The 21,097-nt window shown below is 39.5% G+C and overlaps 1 protein-coding gene across 2 annotated transcripts in view; it reads left to right on the forward strand.

Annotated features, from left to right (window-relative positions):
• The window catches only part of rnf220a (ring finger protein 220a), a 510,657-nt gene that overhangs the window by 401,910 nt on the left and 87,650 nt on the right, over positions 1 to 21,097 (forward strand). For both annotated transcript variants that reach the window (XM_041208059.1, XM_041208057.1), the window contains 4 exons: positions 12,375 to 12,471; positions 13,115 to 13,201; positions 14,351 to 14,406; positions 16,505 to 16,586. In XM_041208059.1, the coding sequence (XP_041063993.1) occupies positions 12,375 to 12,471; positions 13,115 to 13,201; positions 14,351 to 14,406; positions 16,505 to 16,586 (322 nt within the window). The remainder of the gene's footprint in view (positions 1 to 12,374; positions 12,472 to 13,114; positions 13,202 to 14,350; positions 14,407 to 16,504; positions 16,587 to 21,097) is intronic.

The raw sequence follows: 21,097 nt of genomic DNA on the forward strand, positions 1-21,097 counted from the left end.
TCAATCCCAGTGGCACCCCTGTATGCTATGTTTGGAATTTTGAGTTTGTGATTGCACTTTAGGACTTTAGTGTGAGCTCTCCCTTTGAGGAATGGCGGAGGTTTTGAGTGAGGGAGTTTCACAGAAAATATTTGTATGGATCTTTGATCACAATTCAGCACCCTTTTTAGGGTTGCTTACATAGTACCAATGACAACAGCCCTCTGTTGCTCGTTATTGATTCTGCTTTAAGTACAAAGAACAAAATCCATCAGCTTGTGATTGGAAGAAAAGTGCATCAAAGCTAGCTCTTCTGAATTTTAATTTAGTTTGGAACTAAATTCACTGACTTTTGTTTTCACTCCACCTTTACTTAAGGCATTAACTGCCTACTAGACCTGGTTCCACAAGCAGCTTTTAAAATTCCACAGCCAAGTGGTTATTCTTCATATGAGAGGCTGAACAGTTTTTGACAAAAAGTAACATTGAAGGGAGTAAGAGAGATGATGTGGTGTTGCATTTTTTTTCAGTTATGATTTAGGTATGTGGACTGATCAGCATTTCTTGGTCTTGGTCATGTACCATTCCATTATTCTCTTTTTGTATAGTTTTTAATAAAATTGTAGTTTTGAGACCATCGAGGCACTTAGTAAATATCAATAATTTATAACAGAAGTGAAATCCCAAATCTTTGTCTTCGTTTACAAAGTCTTTTCATAAAAACTGTTTTTATTTGGTATATCATGAACCTTAGTAAAAATAAATAAATCCATTAACCTAAAAATTGAATTGGTTCAGCCTAAACCACTATCATCTTTAAATGATTCACAGCAGTTTAAGGAAAGTGACTTTGAACAGTAACTAACTGAGGCTGCTCACAGATAGCAGACTATTGACACGCTGTAGATGAAGCTATAGTAACTGTGGAATGAGCAAGGAGATAAGAAAGTAATGATGGCATCAGAAAATGTTTGAAACTGTGCTTTCATACCTGCTTTGTAATGTGACTTCAAAGCTGAGGGGAGGGGGGCTTGTTCTGCCTGAGCAAGTCCCAACTCGCTGCAAACCACTGACTGAGGAAATCTTCGGTTGTTATTTCGGCCTGAGCAGATGGGACTAAGTAGATTAGGTAGCGATAGGTCAGAGGCGGCCAGTTGTTCCCTTCTGTTCAGTTCCATTTAGGGATTTCGGGTCGATTGGCATCATGTGTCATTCCTCTAGTGATATCGCTCAGGTATTGATCCAGTCTAGACAAGAGCTGGAGGCATCGCAGAGAACGCGTGCTGCACCATGCATAATGTGATTGAAAGGCAGTTAAAATGGCACTGACCTTTTCAGGGAGGATTAGATTGCCTGCCAAGTCTGTTTAAAGCAAGTGATAACGCGAGGTAAGGAAAACTGTCCGGACAACTTCAGAGAGAGATAGAAAGGGGTTGGCGGTTGGGGGGGAGGGGGTGGTGGCTAGTGGGTGGTGGTGAGGTTGGGCAAGAATGTTGTACAGATCTCTGCTGGGCATTTTGAAATAGTGCTACTCCATTGTGCAGATTTGAAAATGGTTGAAGTTTATAAGGAAATTGCTTCAAATTTCATGTTCAGAACAAAATGGAAAAACTTGCTGAAGCCCCATAAAATAGACCAGTGACTTGCAGTTTACAAGCTGAATGTTAACCCCTGAATACAGGATAGCAATTATTTTAACAGTCAAGGTTTGAGCAGGCCTATGTTTATTCTAACATTCAGTTTTAAAATTGAAACTTAAAAGGCTGAACATAATTTTGACTTTGCTTAGTTTGCTTCCTTCACTGTGTGTGGTTTAATATTGAAAGTGTAAAGTACATAAATGATGTTAAGTGGCTTCTGTGGTTGACTAGGTAACACCATAATCTATTAGAATTGTTTTAGAAGCCTCCTGCTGATGGTTTGAGATTTCCCATATGCAGGTTTGTTGGGGTGGGGGTGTGATGGAGGGAGGGAGATTTTGATGTAATCATAATGGGAAGATTTCTTATTGTCATTTCTAATTAAATTGTAAATTAAAACACTTTGATTGCTTTTGCTGAAATAGCATAAGTAGAGAATCTTTATGATATAGTTAGTGTTGTAAATAGCAGGCAGAGTAAATCTTCCATGTTGAGGTGTATTGACTCTTGCTTGTGCTGCTAGTTGAGAAAACCTGAGCTGTGTAGATTGAGTTAGAAGAAAAATGACACATTATGCATCAGTGCAAAGTCCAGTTCCTTTTATGAAATAGTGGGCAGAGTGCTAAAATTGAAGTCTTGACAATGCCTTGCTATCTCTTGTTGCTTTGATTTCAGTGGGTGATTTTGAAGCATGGAGCTCAGAGTGAGCTAATGTAGAGTCAGTACTGAATTATTGAGTGATACATGTGCAAAGGGAGAGAGAAACCAGGAATCTTTTCAGATACACATTAAAGGTTCCAGATATCTGCAAGAGAAAGACAGGCTAAATGCAAAATTCCCGGTGTAATGTATAATGCAAAATAATTGAATGGGATGATGGATACTAGGAGCCTATACTTGGACCTGCCTACTATAAATTATTAAAATTTTTAACGTGCAATTTTTTCTGTTTACTTGACTTCATGAGAGCAGCTTAAGATGGACTATTTATGTTTAGCCACAGTAGAACAGTATTGCTCACTTTATTTGGCAGAATTCAAAAGTTTGCTGGTTTAAGACTTATTCTAGAACTTGAGCACATGAACTAGGACACCACTTTCACTGCAGTCCTGAGAGAGCAATGCATTGCTGGAGGTGCTATCCTTCAGCTTAGATAGGAATGGAGTTTTACAAAAATCCTTCGTAGATGTTAGGGATCCTATGATGATTCAAAGAAAAACAGGCTTTTCTTTTGGTACGCTGGCTAACTTTTTTTCCCTCCTCATTGCCCTTTGTGAAATCCAGGTCTGCAGTATTTTGCATTTGGCTACTTAACGTTCTTGGTAATCTCTTTCTGCATGAAGTGCTTTGTGATGAAAGATGTGAAAAGTGCTTTATACATGCAAGGCTGAGAACTTGGCAGTGCAATGAGTTAGACATTGAACTTCCAACCCTTGGGTAGGAGCATAGGAACAGGAGTTGGCCATTCAGCACCTGGAGCTTGTTCTGCCATTTAGTTGAATCTTCGCTGATCTTTATTGTAGCTTCATCTACCCCTTGGTTCCATAACCTTTAATACATTTGCCTGTAAGGGTTCTGTGTCTCACAAGTTTGGGTAATCTGAATCCAGTTCCATGTGGGGGTGGGCTTACAGACAAAGTTGCCTCTATTCTGCTTTAATGTATAATGTCACTGACGGGCTTAAGACTGGTGAGGAAAATGGGGGCAAAATGGGTCACTGGTACTGCAGAGGATTCTGAGGTTGGGGCCGCTTGACATGCTTGGGGCAGAGTAGAGGATGGTTTAGTCTGCATCTGGGGCAGTGCTCCATGATGACAGTAAGTGCTTGAAATAGAAAGTGTTCCAATCCCTAATATTACCACCCCTCACTTCACTGAACACAAAACTGTTAAATACAAGCCTTCAAACTCGATTTGAGTGATACTTCTCAGTGGGTAAAATGTAAGTTGGTTGATTGAACCCTATCTCCAGATCAACAACAAGAACTCCGATTCATCCAGTTCCTTTAATGTAATAAAACGCCCTGAAGCACTTCACAGGAGCGTTATGACCAAAGTATTGGCACTGAGCCACATAAGGATATATTAAATCAGATGGCTAAAAGCTTGATCAAAGAGAAAGGTTTTAAGTAGCTTCTTAAAGAAGAAAAGCAAGGTAATGAGGCAGAGGCGTTTAGGGAGCGTATTCCAGAGTTTGGGGCCTAGGCAACTGATGGTACGGCCACCATTGGTGCAGTGATTGAAATTGGAGGTGCACTAGAGGCCAGAATTAGAGGAATACAGGTGGGTTCTGGGGCTGGAGGAGATTACAGAGATGGGGAAGGGTGAGGGATTTGAAAACAAGGATGGGAATTTTAACATCAAGACATTGCATGACCAGGAGCCAGTGAAGGTCAGTGGACATGAGTGTTAGTGGAATGGAACTCACCGTACGTCACCAGTTTAAATCGAAGTTTAGTTGTAGCGCTTAAAATTAAATTATACAGATATACAGATGTTGATTGACAATCTTTCCTCCTTCCTTAAACATTACTTAAATAATGCTTTATTTAGGCTTATTTCCATTTCTTAGCATGGATGCCACATTTTAATTGGACTGAAAACTAGAGCTGATACTTTGGATGATTTTCCAACATTGGCCCAGAACTTCTCTTCTCTGGATGACCATACCGCACAAGATGCGCTGGGGGACCCCTTAGAAGTTCCCATACGCTGACTACATGGGAATTGTCCCGGAAGTTTGGACTTCGAAGGGCAATTACCTGCTGTGTCAGGAACCCTCCAAAACTGAGTTGAAGTCAGAGACTTCGGATGGTTTCGATTTACTTAGTAGAATAGTTTTCCAGGAAAAGGTAGAAGGATTTAAAACCAATTCTAACTCCTGGGTACCTATACTACTGACCACCCAGCTCCCCACTGAAACCCCCCCGGACTACCCCCTATTACCCCTTCCAACCGATTACAACTCCTGACACTGCCCCCCCCACCTCACTACACCCCTGACACACCCTATCCCCTCACCAGCTTATTTTACCCACTTCTTTCCATAGCTGGTCAAAATGGCCTTGACGTTTAAACTTAATGAAATATGGCGACTAGTGCTGTAAAAAAAGGGGCGTGCTTGGTTTTCCCCGACACTCCTATACTATGAACCGAGGACTCCCGAATAGAGTACGCTCCACATTTCTGAGGAGGCCTGGTTTGGAAGTTCGTGCAAGAGATGTCAAGCTCCAGTACAAGACAAGTAATTAGGAATTCTGGTTCAATGCGGAGTGTAGGAGAGCATGCCAGGAGCAGGACCAGGCATATCTAAAAGTGAGGCACCAACCTGATGATGTGGATGCCAAAGAATAGAAGCAGCATGAAGCATACAGAGCTAATCAATCCCACAACCAACAGATCAGATCAAAGCTCTACAATCCTGTCACATCAGTCATGAATGGTGGTGGACATTTAAACAGCTATCTGGAGGAGGATGGTGATTCGGCCCATTGTTATTGTTCCAAGTAAAAATGGCTATATTTATAAGTGGTGCAACGATACTTTTTCAGCTTTGGGCTGCAATTAATAAATCTGTATTTAGGCACAGATAAAATAGTCCTTGGGTTGCTGTGGAATAGCTTATGGAATACAGTTCCTCCAAGTGTTCTTGGAATCATGAATATTATTTGAAGAATGGATCGGGTTGGGTTTGAATAAAAATTATAATTTTACCTGATCATGAGGTTATTCCTTAACTAAATTGACTTAAAAAGTTTGGGTGGAATTTCAAAGTTTTCATTGAGATCTTACCTGAGATATTTACTCCTACAGGAGAATCAGTGAATTTAGAACCATTCACATTGAATGCTGGAAGAAGCAGATTCAGTGGGTGGACTGAGTAGCTTTTTATTTTTCTTGAAGCTCAGGTATACTGCAGTGGCCTGGAACAGTGAACCATTTGTATATTACTTTACAGATTAGTTTCAAGATATGATATCTTTATTGATGTAAAACCCCACCGACCCTCACTCTGTTCCCTCGCCTTGTGGTTTTGTGACTGTGGCGGACAGTAGTCACGAGCAACTAAGATCACAAATTCTGTGCTACTGATAATCATCCTTGCTGTGAGAATGATTTTGGAGCACTTGAACGTAGAAATGATCCTTTTGTGTTGCCCAGCTCGATAGCATCGCTACTGACAGCTGGCAGAGTCTTAAAGGATATACCTGCTGGATAAGGCCTGCAGCAGGTGGGGAGAGAAGCAACAAAAAGGAAAAACTCTACCTAGTCCTCCCCAATCAACTTGTCGCAGATGCATCTGTCCACGACAGTAATGGTAAGAGTGACCACTGTACAGTCTTTCAAGAGAGAAAGTTCTATCTTCACACTGAGGATATCGTCCATCGTATTGTGTGACACTACATGGTGCTAAATTAATTCGATTCAGAACAGATCCAGCAGCTGAATGCTGAGCAACCATGAGGTGCTGTGGGCCACCAGCAGCAGAATTGTACTCAACCCTCATCTGTACCCTTGTGGCCTCTATCATTAAGATCCAGCCAGGGGACCAACTCTGGCTCAAATGAGGAGTGTAGGGAAGCGTATCTGAAGCAGGACCAGACATACCTAAAAATGAGGTGCCAGCGTGGTGAAGCTACAGCATAGGACGACAAGGATGCCAAAGAGTGGAAGCAGCATGCTGTAGACAGAGCTTAGTGATCCCATAAACAACAGATCAGATCAAAGCTCTGCAGTCCCATCACATCCAGTCATGAATGGTGGTAGACAATTAAACGACTACTTGGGGAGGACGCTTCACAAACATTCCCACCCATGATGGGGTAGCCAGAGTGTTAGTGCAAATAACAAGGCGCAAGTATTTGCAACCACATTCAGCTAGATATGGCAGCATGGTTATGAAGTTGGCTGAGTGACAGAAAACAAAACATAGTGAAAGTCTGTTTTTCAGACTAGAGGAAGGTATATCGTGGAATTCCCAGGGATCCATATTAGGACCACTGCTTTTTTTGATCTATATTAATGGCCTAGATTTGGATGTGCAGCATGTAATTTCAAAATTTGCGGATGACACAAAACGTGAAAGTATTGTGAACTGTAAAGAGGATAGTGATAGACTTCAAGAACCTAGGGCTGTTTAAGAGCAAAGAAGAGAGGAGATTTGATACAGGTGCTCAAAATCATGGGCGGTCTGGACAATGTAGATAGGGAAAAACTGTTCCAATTGGCGGAAAGGTTGAGAATGAAAAGACACTGTTTTAAGGTGAATAGCAAAAGAACCAAAGGCAACATGAGGAAAAGTGTTTACGCGGTGAGTGGTAAGCATTTGGAATGCCCCGCCTGAAAGTGTAGTGGAGGCAGATTAAATTGTGGTTGCTAAAAACCTATTGGATAATTATCTAAAGAGAAAAGAATTGCAGGGTTACAGGGAAAGGCGGGGGAAGTGGAGCTAATTGAGTAGCTTTTGCAGAGAGCTGGCATGGGCATGATGGGCCAAATGGCCTCTTTCTGTTCTGTAATCATTCTATGATTCTGTAAGTGCCGAGTGGATGATCCATCTATACTGCTCCTGAGGTTCCTAGCATCACCTATGTCAATTTTCAACTAATTCAATTCACTCTGCGATATCAAGAAACAGCTGAAGGTACTGAATACAGCAAATACTATGGCCCTGACGATACCCTGACTGTAGCACTGATGGCTTGTGCTCTACAACAAGCTGTGACCCTAAGTTGTTTCCAAAACAACTACAACACTGGCATCTACCCAACAATGTGGAAAATTGTCTAGGCCCACAAAAAACAGGGCAAACTCAATCTAACCAATTACTGCCCCATCAATTTAGACACAGTCATCAGCAAAATGATAGAAGGTGTCATTGACGAAGTCATCAATCAGCAATTATTCGGCATAACCTTCTCACCAGTGCTCAGTTTGGGTTCTGCCAGGGCCATTTGGCTGCAGACCTCATTACAGCCTTGGTGCAAACATGGAGAAAAGAGCTACATTCCAGAGGTGAAATTGGAGTGATTGCCCTTGGCATCAAGGCAGCTTTGACTTAAGGAGCATTAGCAAAATTGAAGTCAATGGGAATTGGGGGATAAACTCTCCAGTGGCTGGTATCATTTCGAACACAAAGGAAGATGCTTGTGGTTGTTGAATGCCACTCAACTCAGCCCAGGATATCATTGCAGGAGTTCCTCAGGGCAGTGTCCTAGGGCCAACCATGCTTCATCAATGACCTTCCCTCCAGCATAAGGTAAAAGTGGGGGTATTTGCTGATGATGCCACAGTGTTCAGACCCATTCGTGACTCTTCGTATACTGAAGCATTCCATACCTCCATGCAGCAAGACATGGACAACATTCAGGTTTGGGCTGATGAGTGACAAGTAACATTTGCAATACACAAGTGCCAGGCAATGACCATCTCCAACAAGGGAGAATCTAACAGTCTCCCCCTGATGTTCAACAGTGTTACTGTCGCTGATTCCCCCACAATCAACATCACTATTGACTAGAACCTTAATTGGACCAGTCAGACACCATCCAAGCCAAAGCAGTCTGCTTAATCGGCACACCATCTAGTACCTTAAATATTCATTCCCTTTACCATTGGCACAATGTGTGCTGCAGCAACTCGCCAAGGCTCCTTTGAAAGCATCTTCCAAACCCGTGACCTTTACCACCTGAGGAGAACAAGGGCAGCAGTCACATAGGCATACCACCACGTGCAGATTCCCATCCAAGTCATGCATCATCCTGACTTGGAAATACCTCATCGTTCCTGCACTGTCACAGGGTAAAATCATGGAACTCCCGCCCTTATAGCACTGTGGGCATACCTACACCACATGGTCAGCAGCAGTTTAAGAAGGTGTCTCATCACCTTGGGGGCATTTATGGATGGGCGATAAATGCTGGCCTTCCCAGTGATGCTCACATCCCATGAATAAAGAAAAGAAACCTCAGCGGCTTTCATTTTTGTTGCACTGCTCCATAAGTAAGTAGATTTTTGAAATAAGAACAGAAAATGCTGGAGATATTCAGCAAGCCAGTCAGATCTGTGGAGAGAGAAACAGAGTTAATGTTTCAAGTTAATGACCTTTCATCAAAGCTGTGATCACTGTAGTGCATACCCTTGCTAATACAGGCTTCAATAATTATCAACACAAGAAGGGATGGATAATGGATGCTCAGTCATTAAATAATTTCAAGTGTTGAAATTCGGCCTTTATAAATACTGATTTCCTTCCAGTCCAAATATGATTGGCTATGACCTTATTGTCTTTTTTTTCAAATTTTATGTTATCTATCCTTAGCCCGAATGGCCTTGCCTAAACTTTCTCCTAACATTGTCTCTTTCAGACATCTCTGTATTCTAGTTTGAAAGTAAATGGCATCGTGTAGATCTCGCAAAACACGCAGCTTGCATGCATATAAATACACACATTTTATGGGCCTTTTGAGCAGCATCTGATGGCGGCTAACTGTATTTGACACACGCAACTTCTTACCTCCACACCAGATAATTGCATTGTCAACTATTCAGCAAAGTGGCAGGTGACATCTGAGGCGATTGACTAGCTGAGTTGTTCGTGTTGGACTGTCAGCTGTTCAATCAATAGAGTTTACAGAAGACACCCTGATTGCATCTGTAACTAATTTAACTTTGAAACCCCTAGCTCCCCTTTGCACAAAGTTGCAATTCTATTCAGGATGTGCACTGAGTGGCAGGTGGAAAAATCAATGACAGCTTTCTGCGGTCGTGCAATCGTGGGTTTTTGCTCTGCATGGTTAACTAGCCATCTTGACTTCAAATCAATGGACTGATCAATTGATTAAATTAACAGTGATTTTCTTTTGGGTTAGCAGTCAGGGCCTTACATTATTAGTTGTGTTGTCTTTTGGGGTAACTCACATTTATAAAATTTAAGGCTTATTAACAACTCAGCACTTGGAAATTCCATTTTCCCCTCTCTTTCAACACTTAATGTTAATTAGTTGGGCTGAAGCCTTGGCCTACTGGGATTTGGGATATATTTGACGGGACTGGATTGGGTTACTGCAGCATAGGCCTTTTGCTTCCTCTCAGCAGTTCAGAAGCTGGTTAAGTAGTCCTGATAGGTAGAGCGTGATTGATGGGGAAGTTTGTCTCCGGTAGTGTCAGGGACTTATAGAGGTGTCAGTCAAGATCGGCGCCTGAATTACTTGTCACATTCTGTGAAAGAATGTCGAAGAAACAAGGAACTGCTGCATTACTTTGTTTTTTTTCACTAAATGACCCGTGTCTTAGCTGTTTGCTATTTGTGGTGGTTGAAGGTTAAAAAGACAGGTTTAAATAGACTGCATTTAAAAGGTCAGAAATTAAATCTGCAAGAATTTTATTCAATTGGGCATCTGAACAAAATGAAGAAATTGTTTTTTTGTTTTAGAGAGTTTCTCATGGCACATCCTTTATGGCTGAAGTGGGAAGTCTGTAATTTGGAATTCAGGAGCTGCATATGTACGAACACTAAGCCTACGCATGTCCATACATATCTAGATATTTTGCAAAAAATTCCAAGGCAAATTGAAGTTTGAAATAAAGGGATAAATAAAGAGGATAATGAAGGAAAGGGTAGGGCCTGTCAGCAATGTACATGGTAACTTGGGCTGAAGATGTCGGCAGGGTTCTCAATGAGTACTGTGTCTCTGTCTTCATTAAGGAGAGGGATGATGCAGACATTCTAGGTAAAGAGGAAGAGTGTGAAATATTACATACAATAAGCATAATGAGAGAGGAAGTACTGGAGGGACTGGCATCCTTGAAGGTGGATAAATCATCAGTGCCAAATGGATTGTATCCCAGGCTGTTGAAGGAAGCCAGGGAGGAAATAGCGGATATTCTGGGGATCATTTTCCAATACTCAGTAGGTACAGGCGAGGTACCAGAGAATTGGAGGTCTGCGAACATTGTACCAATATTTAAAAAGGGTGCGAGAGTTATAGGCAGGTCAGTCTGACTTCAGTGGTAGGCAAATTATTGTAATCAATTCTGAGAGACAGGATGAACTGTCACTTAGAAAGGCACTGATTGATCAGGGATAGTCAGCATGGTTTTGTTAGAGGAAGATCATGCCTTACTAACACAATAGAATGTTTTGAGGAAGTAACGGGTGGATTGATGGTATTGCAGTGGATGTTGTCTACATGGATTTCAGTAAGGCACTTGCCAAGGTCCCAGATGGCACACTGGTCAGGAAAGTGAAATTCCATGAGATGCAGGGGAAGGTGGCGAGTTGGATCCAAAATTGGCTGTTTATGCGAGTGGAAAGCAGTTTCCACTGGTGTCACAGGGCTCAGTGTTGGGGCCTTTGCTGTTTGCCGTATATGTTAATGATTTGGATTTAAATGTGGGAGACATAATTGGGTAATTTGCAGACAACACAAAAATTGGCCACATAGTTGATTGTGAAGAGCTTAGCTGTTGCCTCCAGAATGATATCAATGGTTTGGTTGATGGGTGGAAAAGTGGCAAATGGAATTCAATCCAGAGAAGTGTGAAATAATGCATTTGGGGAGGGCAAACAAAGCTAGGCAACACTCAATAAATGGGAAGATAGGTAGAGGAAGTGAAAAACCTTGGAGTGCATGTCCACAAGCCCCCTGAAGGGGGCAGGACAGGTGGATAAGGTGGTCAAGAAAGCATATAGAATGCTTTCCTTTATTGGATGAGGTATTGAATACAAAAAGAGGGATGTAATGCTGTAACTGTATAAAATGCTGGTTAGGCCACAGCTGGAATATTGTGTACAGTTCTGGTCACCATATTACAGGAAGGACCTAATTGCTCTGGAGAGAGTGCAGAGGAGACTTACAAGAATGTTGCCAGGACTTGAAAATTGCAGCTATGAAGGAAAATTGGATAGGCTCGGGTTGTTTTCCTTATAACAGAGAAGGCTGCAGGTGACCTAATTGAGGTGTACAAAATCATGAGGGGCCCAGATAGGGTAGACAGGAAAGACTTGTTTCCCTGAGCTAAGGGGTCAATTACCAGAGGGCCTAGATTTAAGGTGATTGGTAGAAGGATTAGAGGGGACACGAGGAAAAACATTTTCACCCAGAGGGTGGCGTCTCAAATTCACGGCCTAAGTTAGTGGTTGAGGCTGAAATGCTCAGCTCATTTAAAAGGCACCTGAAGTGCTGTAACCTGCACGGCTATGGACCAGGTGCTCGAAAGTGGGATTAAAAATGAGTGACCAGTTTATTTTTTTCTTTTTATGGCTGGTGCAGACACAATGGGCTGAATGGCCTCTTTCTGTGCCATAACTTTTCTATGGTTCTATAAGACCCTTGTTTGTTTCAATGAGAATAATGCAGAATTTCAGGGTTAACTATGCATCATTGAAATTCAGGAGAAGCAGTTGCTTCAGATCCAGATCAATTCTGAAGCATATGTAGTCTTGCCAGTAAAAACAAGCTGACAGATTCCACCACTGCATACTTGGTACCACAACAACATGCCAGCACCTGCGGCTGTTCTTTCATTTTTATCTTGCCTTCTCTCATAGCAGTTCTTATCTCTACCCCATTTCAAACTTAACTGGGCCACTGTTCTTGGTTATATGCTTAAAAAGTCTTAAGAAAGTAATGTGGATAGAATGAAAAATGTTTCTATTTCTTTTTTTTAAATTGTGAGGGAGAATGAATTAAGTGCAAGAAGATGGAAATTAAAGGATTTTTAATGACAAGCTTTTTTCTCCTTTTCAACATAGGATCTGGCTTTGTCACCTGCAGCAGTAAAGAGAATCACGACAGTGATGCAGATCTTGATGTGGATGGAGATGACACCCTGGAATATGGGAAACCACAGCATCCTTTTTTGATTAATAACTGCGTGATTTGATTCTTTTGTTCTGTCAGATAATCATGGGTTTGCAGTGATTTCAGATAGTCTCCTTTTGCTAACTGCTTTCTGAAGAATCTCTTTTTTCAAAAGTATATTCATGTTTAAATAAGTAATCAATAATACTTCAGCTAATAGTGTGGTGCACCTGCATGTTATCACAATACCTAATATTGAGTAGAGAGCCTCAGATGCTCCTGTCTAGTGATATTTAAGTACCAGCTCAAAAGGGCATGGTGACCAACTTGGGGGCTGAAAATGTTGATGCGTAATGTAAATGCCAACATATTCCAGTAAATTATCTATTGTAGTTGAAATTGAAATGACAGATCTGAAAATAATTTCATGTTGAACTGAATTGTTGCTTTTCCAAGTCGCCATCAATCTTATCTTTGCTGCTGTAACCATGACTGCAGGATTTGTGTTACGATCATAACTCAGAAAGCATTGACATGAAATATACTTCCCAGAGATAGAACCAAATAAATACCAGCTTACCAAGGCTAATTTTGAGGGTAACAGGGAGGTTTCTCTGTATGGAGATGAAATATAATCGAGTTCAGTTGATTTCCTTTTGTAGCTTGGTTATTTCCTTAACTGTATTAACAGGTACACAGAGGCAGACATTATACCTTGCACTGGAGAAGAACCAGGGGAGGCCAAAGAGAGGGAGGCACTTCGAGGTGCTGTGCTAAAGTAAGTAGAAACTTATTGCAGCACTTGCCTTGTTTCTTTACAGTATAAATCTGGTCATGTAATCCTCTTTAAGGTCTGTATTAGTGATTTTTGGCTCAAAAATGCTATTTTTCCCCATTCCAATTATTTTTTAAAATAATCTGAATTTTTGGTGCTGGAAGCATAGTCAAAATGCCTAACCTTTTACTTCTGTGGCATTAGGCTTGATGCAGAACAGACAGAATGAGCACCACCTCTGTCTGGGTCTCGTGAAATGAATTTGGTGTAGTCTCAGTTCAGTTCTTAATAGGTGTGCTTGTAATTCACTATTAATCAATGCTATATTATTGTTCTCAGTCAGAAACCATAGGAAGAATTAGTATGTGAAATGGAAGTAATGCATCGTTCAGAATTCCTCATCTGAGGTTTGAGTTTAAAATGAAACTAAGATGCTACTTTTAAATATATGAAAACGAGAAGGGAATATCTTGCTGTGTGGAGGATATCTTTTATTCTTGACCTCTGTGATTAAGACTCACCATTTCATGTAATTTGGGTTTTTATTGAACTATTAACTCTCACCAAATTGCTAGTAATTTTAATAAGTTTACTGAGTTCCTTGTGATTCAGAAACTGTATTTTTGATTGTTAATTCGATCTTTGCATTGCTGCCTCCAGGATCTATTTTTCCATTGATTGGGTTTGTGTATTGGGAGGTCTTGGACTATTTTCATTTCCCAGAATCTTTGCTAATTCTCTGTTAATGTGGTAATCTGTCCATTTCCTTTTTGAGTGCTTTAACTGAGCTACATTGATTAAACAGTTTATTCCTCACATTCTGGTTCCCCAGTTTATAGTCAACTTTCTATTCTTCACAATGATTGCATTGAAATCCTTCATTAATCAAAAACTTGTATTGTGCCCTCACTCCTGCAGCAGTTTATCTTGTGAGAAGTGAATCAGCTCCTTCACTCTTTCCCTAGCTCCTCAAGATTTGTTAATGTGTTAGCTGCATTGCTTTGAATCCTTCACAATCTTCCTCTGGCACAAAATAATTGTTCCATGTGTGAATTTTGGATTCTTAATTGCAGTGGTAATCTACATTTCTAAACAAAATACAGTGCTGTTAATAAATATGATTCTAACCAGGATGTATTATTACTTTTGCAGTGGTGGAACCCCGAGCAACAGAATAACACCAGAATTTTCCAAATGGGCGAGTGATGGTAGGTAGTTAGACAAGGTGAAGATTCAATTTCAGTAGGAATTATATAGTGCATGATATATCCCCATTTAGCTATGTGTGTAAGTGAGCCACCAGAATATGAGACCTGAATGTTTAATTTACTTGTGGCACCCTTGATCTTACTCCAGAAATTGTTATTTGACATGTTGGGTTGATGTTGGTAACTGGGGAGAGATTTCTCTGTTAATATGAATTAGGAATTTTGGAGAAAGAAAGCCTGGGTGAAGAAGAGCGAACTTGAACTTATTAGCACGTTTTTCTGTCTTTATGAGGTCCTTAAGTACTCATTGCATTTTGGAATTTTTATTGACCCTTTTGCCACAAAAAAGATTTTAAAAATAAGTTATATTTAGGGTTGTGTTTTAAAGCAAAGTATATTCATACAAGTTTAAACAAAGGGACTGAAGTAGTTATGTCTGGTCAGTAGTGGATTATGGATATGAAGCTTGGAGCTTTGGGAAAGAGGAAGACAAGAAAATCAACAGCTTTGAAATGTGCTTAAGAAGGATCCTCAAGGTAAGCTGGGTGGAGAAAAGAATGAATGAAGAACTACTGAATGAGGCTGGAAGAACAAGAGCACTCTTAAATAATATTAAAAGAAGACAAATGGAGTTCTTCAGACTTGTCATCTCTGCAGAAGGGGTGGATTGTCTAATCACCGCCGGAAGGCTTAACGAAAGAAGAGCAATAGACCGACAGCAAATGAAGCAGCTAGACAACATTAAAGACTGGTTTAACCAGAACTTCTCCAATAAGATCATGCGCTGCTGCAGTGATCGGAAAGTTTGGAAGAACATAGTCGCCTATGCCACCCAGCATGGCACTTAGACGACTTCGGTGCTTAAAATTGCTAATATGAAGGACTTTGATATGGTTTTCCGTCAAGACTGCAAATAATCAGGAATTGCTACACACCTACATGCATTATGTTGTAAAGTTCTGACCCTAGGTGTTTGGCAGGTGTTGTCTAGCTTAAGGTCTCCCATTTGATTGGGAGTGTAAAATAGCAATGGTAGAGACACAGTCAGCTGATCAGGTCTTTAAATAGAAACCTGCGAGGGCAAGCTTTTGTTGTGTTTTAGAAGGAGAATGTTGGAGGTAATTAGGAATTATTTTGTTTAAGCCAAGCAAGATGACCCACCGATGTAGTTTTGTATTATGTGACATAAAGCAGCTTTACAATTTCCATTTGGCTTAACCTTTACCAGGTGTTTTCTTGGTCAGCCTTTCAAAGATTGGAGAGGCACATGGGACCACATGCAAAAGGCACGAATATCCATTTTAGACCATTAAGGGGTATTCTTATGCTCCTGTCATATATTTAGATTTAGGGCAGGGAAACATTTACAGGAGTGACTGATGCCTTTGAACCCAAGAGGGTGAGTAAGACTGGAATTTGTAACAGTGCTTCATAGCAAAGGAATTAGCCTTTGATGTGTAGTTGCTATTGCTTTGTCGGGAAAACAGTTTTGCAGACAAATAGCAAGTTAAATAATCCGTAGATAATCTACTTTGGTGTTGGCTCAGTATATTCATAACGTGGCACTTTCTTGATGCTGTATTGAAATGTTAGTTTATGTTTTCAAGTCTTGAAATGGGGCTTGAACGTCAACTTTCTGACTTGGGAGAGGTTGCTACCACCTGAGCCAAGTTAAAATTACAGCATTTTAAAAAATAATCTACTGTGATATCGCACTTTAATATTTTATCCCTTTATATAATATGTAACAAAGTATGCTACCTTTACATGGTACAGTACTTGGTAACTTTTTTTCATGAACTGAATATTATGGAGGGAAAAGAGTGGGCAAAAAAATTGTCCTTTTCAGCCCTTAGACTCAAATGCAAATCCAGCAAGGAATATGGGCTGAAATTCTCTTCGTTGGCTTTAAAGGTTCTAACTAAAATTACTTTTGGCTATTTTCAACTCACTTCTTATTTGGAGTACAATGTATAAAACCCCTGATAGTATAAATACCCTGTCTCAGGTGGTTAGATTTGTGATTTTGAAAAAATATAGATTTAGTCCTTATGAAAGTGAATTCTCTGAATCCACTGAAATATCTGATTCTTTACAGAAATGCCCTCAACAAGTAATGGGGAGAGTGGTAAACTAGAGGTGCAGACACAGAAGACGTGTAAAAACAGCGAGATTGAGAAGTAAGTGCTTGTGCATTAACGGGATGGATCAAGACAGTTTCTGTCCTGATTGACTCTCAAAATAGAAGGATTGCATTTCCATTATCTGCAACAACTGATGTTGTTTAGTATCAGTGCATTTTCAGGATAGAGTGGAGCAGTTGCATTGCAATTTTTTGTAACCTATTAAGTGTGCATTCTGTGGCAGTTAATTAGAATGATGTTTGAAAGGGGCTGTAGCATTTTGCTGTAATTTTTTTATACAGAAATCCTATAAAACCCTATTTCCTGTGTGTCCCAGATTGCTATTGTACAGCTAAGTGCTCTATAACTTGGGAGTTGCACAACTCTAAAGTCTCAAAAAGAAAATAGTAGGTAGTGAGTGAGACCTACCCAGATATTTCTGCTGTTGAAGGATCTACCAGGCATGTTGGAAGTTTTATGCTGTATGTTATAATGTTTGGTATAGCAATTTCTAAGAGCAGTAGATCTTTCTTTTGGGAAAATTTCTCTCAAAGAATTGCCATTGCACTGTTAAGTGACCTTTGATTTGCGTGGCATTAACTAATTGATTATTTTCTCTACAATTTTCTTCATATAAATGCACAATATCCTTTGTTAGCCCTACTGTGTAGCATTCTTTCTTGAGCTGTATTGGTTAATAAATTGCTTACTTTTCAGAAATCATTGGCCTTTTCATAAAAAAAATCTACTATGCTTGTCCAAATAACAAGATAGTTTTCTACTGCTGGGTTTCTTTAGATCATTGTTATGATCCCCATGGGGGAACCATAAGCCAAATTTACCAAATTACCCCCAAATGAAGAAATTATCAACGCAATTTCACTTTTTGTAACTTAAACATGAATCAGAACCAATGCAAATTAAACATGAATTTACAGGCAAATGGTACTGCAAATAAAAAGGTAAATTTCACTTTAAATAGTTGGTAAAACAACAAAGATACATCTTATGCAACCACAAGCACCTGCATCACTCCTTGTACAGTTCCAAAGTCCTTTAACTGGGCCTTTGGTATGTAGGATCTCTCACTTTCCCATTCAATTGATTAGGTGTTGGGGTTTTTGGCAGCTGTATTCCATCTGAGATTCCTGGAGACGGTCATCACCCAACTGGTATACTCCTGCAGAACCTCCTTTAGGCTCATGACAATCTTAATGGTACAGATCCCCCAGAGACACTTTATCTGAACCCTTTAATAAATCTCATTAAACAGTTTGGTTGCTTTGGCAAAACATGCAGCTGTAAAATTGCCCATTTCACGAGCCCTGCACTAGCCCTATCTTCAGCTTTTTGACCTGTTAAACTGTACTGCACATGCACACAGTTCCTTGTGAATGTGCCTTCTTTGTTTTACCCTCTGCTGCAGCTCCTTTTTTGTGTCTGGCTACATGGCTTTCATATATTAACTTCCGTCAAGTTGGTATATCCAGGTTTAGAATCACAGGCCACATGGACCACTATTATTCCTTCAAGAAAATTACAATTGATCTCTTTACAATTGATACAAGCTCTTAAAGTCCTTTTCAAACATTCCTAGAAAGAATTGCAAATTCCACAGCCATTTTAAATAAATTACAAATTTTCCTTATTGTACTGCTTCTGGTGAAAGGTCCTTACACCATGGAAATATGAAAAGTAAAGCATGAATCAGGAAAAAAATGGTAGGAAAATAAAAATAAGCATTGCCTAGTTTTTATTGGTGTAACTGATTTCCACATCCATCAGTTAGCTGGAATATAGAGGGTAGAATTTTGGAAGAGATGGTAGCTGATAGCAGAATCTTCAGAGTGCAAAGGCAGGATAGTGATAGGTTAATATTTGGAGAGGAATGATTGGTTTGGAGTCTATTTTTGAAAGATTTTTGACTACAGTTTTAAAATGAAGAAAGATGGTGCCTGAGACAAATAAGACATTTGCAATGCTCACAAGAACGAGGCAAAGAAGAGTAGTTGAATGCCTGAGTGAAGGATCAGGCGATTCATCTCTTCCACAAGAAAAGTTGGAGAGGGCAGTAGGGAAAAGATGAGAGGGAAATTTCACTTTGATCAGGACTTGGAAATATTTTGAGTGGTAGTTGAAATCACCAAGAATGAAGAATTGCTCAATGTAGACGCAATGAAGAAAGAATAGGAATATAGTTTAGGATACCATACCATTGGGTGGGAGGGTGTAATTACAGCATGGCATGACCTATTTACAGCACAGTTTCCATTATAACCATAGATGTAGGAATTTATACTGGGGAAATGTTTATAGCAGAAACTAAGATTTTATAGCTAGGAAGTGTGTGTACACATATTGAGTAATCTTGAGTTCACAGAACATGTAAAACTGGAAATTTACTTGTCCTCTGACGTGAAAAATGAAATAAATGTTACTGATGTCATTAGTTAGACTTTTGTATGATGTTTTGTCTTTGAACAGTTTGTTACGGCACTGCATAGAGTTAGCATATTTTAAGACTGCATACTGGGCCTTGATAACTTTGTAGAGAAGATTTTAACAAAAACAATTTAAATTTCTACAGTCTTCCTTTCATGACAGAAAGGGATGAAATGACATCTTGTGCGAGAAGAATCTTCTAAAATTATTTCTGTTATGATTTCCTAATATGCTTTTTGTGATAGTCCTGCAAATTTCTTGTAAGCAACAGATATGTGGCTAAATGGTCACAATCAATAGATCAATTATCAGGGCCTGCAATGTAAATAAATGCAGTCATGTTTTATTATTGCAATCAGTCATTTCTAAAATGGAATGGATTTTTTATCCTTTTAAAGCACCTCATTATTTTATCTTTTACAAAGATTACTGATAGGAATAATAATTGTGTCAAACAGTTTTAAAGGGTCTCAAAAATATTCCATCAGTTAAATGTGTTTTTAATGCAAATATATATGGAGTGTTTAATTTCACTGTGGTTATTTTTGAACAGTAAAATTGATAATTTGATGCAGGACCACATTGATATTGACTGTTGTAATTGGATTATTTATCGGCCAATTTTGCTGAATTTTAGTTCATGCTTAGTTACTATATGTCCATTTGGGTGACTTGAGGGAAAGAAAAAAGAATGGATATACAGCAGTCAGATGTCTGGATAGAGAGGGTGAATCTTAAGTTATATTTGGTGCCCTATTGTAATGTGTTGACTGCCGAACTTTGTGGTGGATTAAACACTGTTTACTTAATTTTGTGTGGAAAATGTCAGCTGTATTGGGAGCTAGTAATTTGATCATGAGGGATGGGGGGGGAGTGCAAATTGTAGTTACAGGGATACAGGGGTACTTACAGCAACAGGTCAAGAATAGATACTTGGTTCCTGTCAAGTTATTGGAGATGAGCAGGTTATTTACAAGACTGTAATATATCTAAAATGCTCAGAAGGTGCTGTTATGCTCATGGGTGTGAATTCAAGTTTGCAAGACTTTTTTAAGTCATATTAATTGATTGGCCTTTTCTTGCATTTTTTCCTTTTCTGCTTCAAGTTATCCATCGTTGTAATTTGCCTCAAGAGAAAATGAGCTTTTATATTTTTATACATTAAATCAGGTAATGTATTCTTTAAAAAAAATGAAAACACCACTGTGTATAATGGGGTTGAAACATCACAACCCTGGCTTCCAAATGGTTGTTCTAATTTTTTTTCAATTCCCTTTTCTCATCATGTGATGTGAAATAAACTATTGCAAGCTATAAACATGATATGGTAATAGAACATCATGTACTTAGAGACTAACAAAAGTTCAGAAAGTTTCAGGAATTCACTCCTATGTATAATGCATATGTCTAAGTTATTCTTTTTTCTCTTTACTAATATGCACACTTTTATTTCCCCCTGCATTGTGCTCAAATCTCTGGGTGAAAAAGGACAGGCAACCATCCCCCAAGCCTCCAGAAGTGAGCTGAGGAGGCACATGTTTACTGATCTTGAGGTTGTTTCCCACTGGCTCCATGTGGGAGAAAAGTGGCTTTGCTCAATCCCTCCCTCTGAATTTGCAGCTGAAATTAAGTTTGTTTTTTGTAGGTTAAGTCTACCCATTCCCCAAATTCTGTAGTATTGTGAATATGCACACTAATACATTCTCTCACTAGCACATCTATTTCTTCCCACCACCACCACCCCCCCAACTCCCCAGCATCCATAAATCATTTGTCTGCATAATTATATTCATTTAACAGTAATTTGTACATAAAGGGGATTTCCATTGTGCGATTCATAATGTATGAGTGGCCTGTGGCAAATTTTGCTGGTGGAATTTTATTTCTGTTCAAGAAAACATATAAATTAAGTACATAATCTTTTCAGCTTCATACTTGCTGTGTTTTGGTGCAAAGTCAAATGATAATGAATGCAATAGTTCAGTGTAATCTGTGCATTGTAGAAAGGGCAATCTGTGGAACACATCACTTGTAACAAGAATTTACAGCTGAAAGTTTATTTAAGTTAACCAGAGTAAACACAATATATTTTTGTCATTTCTATTCTCAGAACAGAAACATTAATC

This window comes from Carcharodon carcharias, chromosome 16, assembly GCF_017639515.1.
Source record: "Carcharodon carcharias isolate sCarCar2 chromosome 16, sCarCar2.pri, whole genome shotgun sequence".
Classification (NCBI taxonomy): Eukaryota; Metazoa; Chordata; class Chondrichthyes; order Lamniformes; family Lamnidae; genus Carcharodon; species Carcharodon carcharias.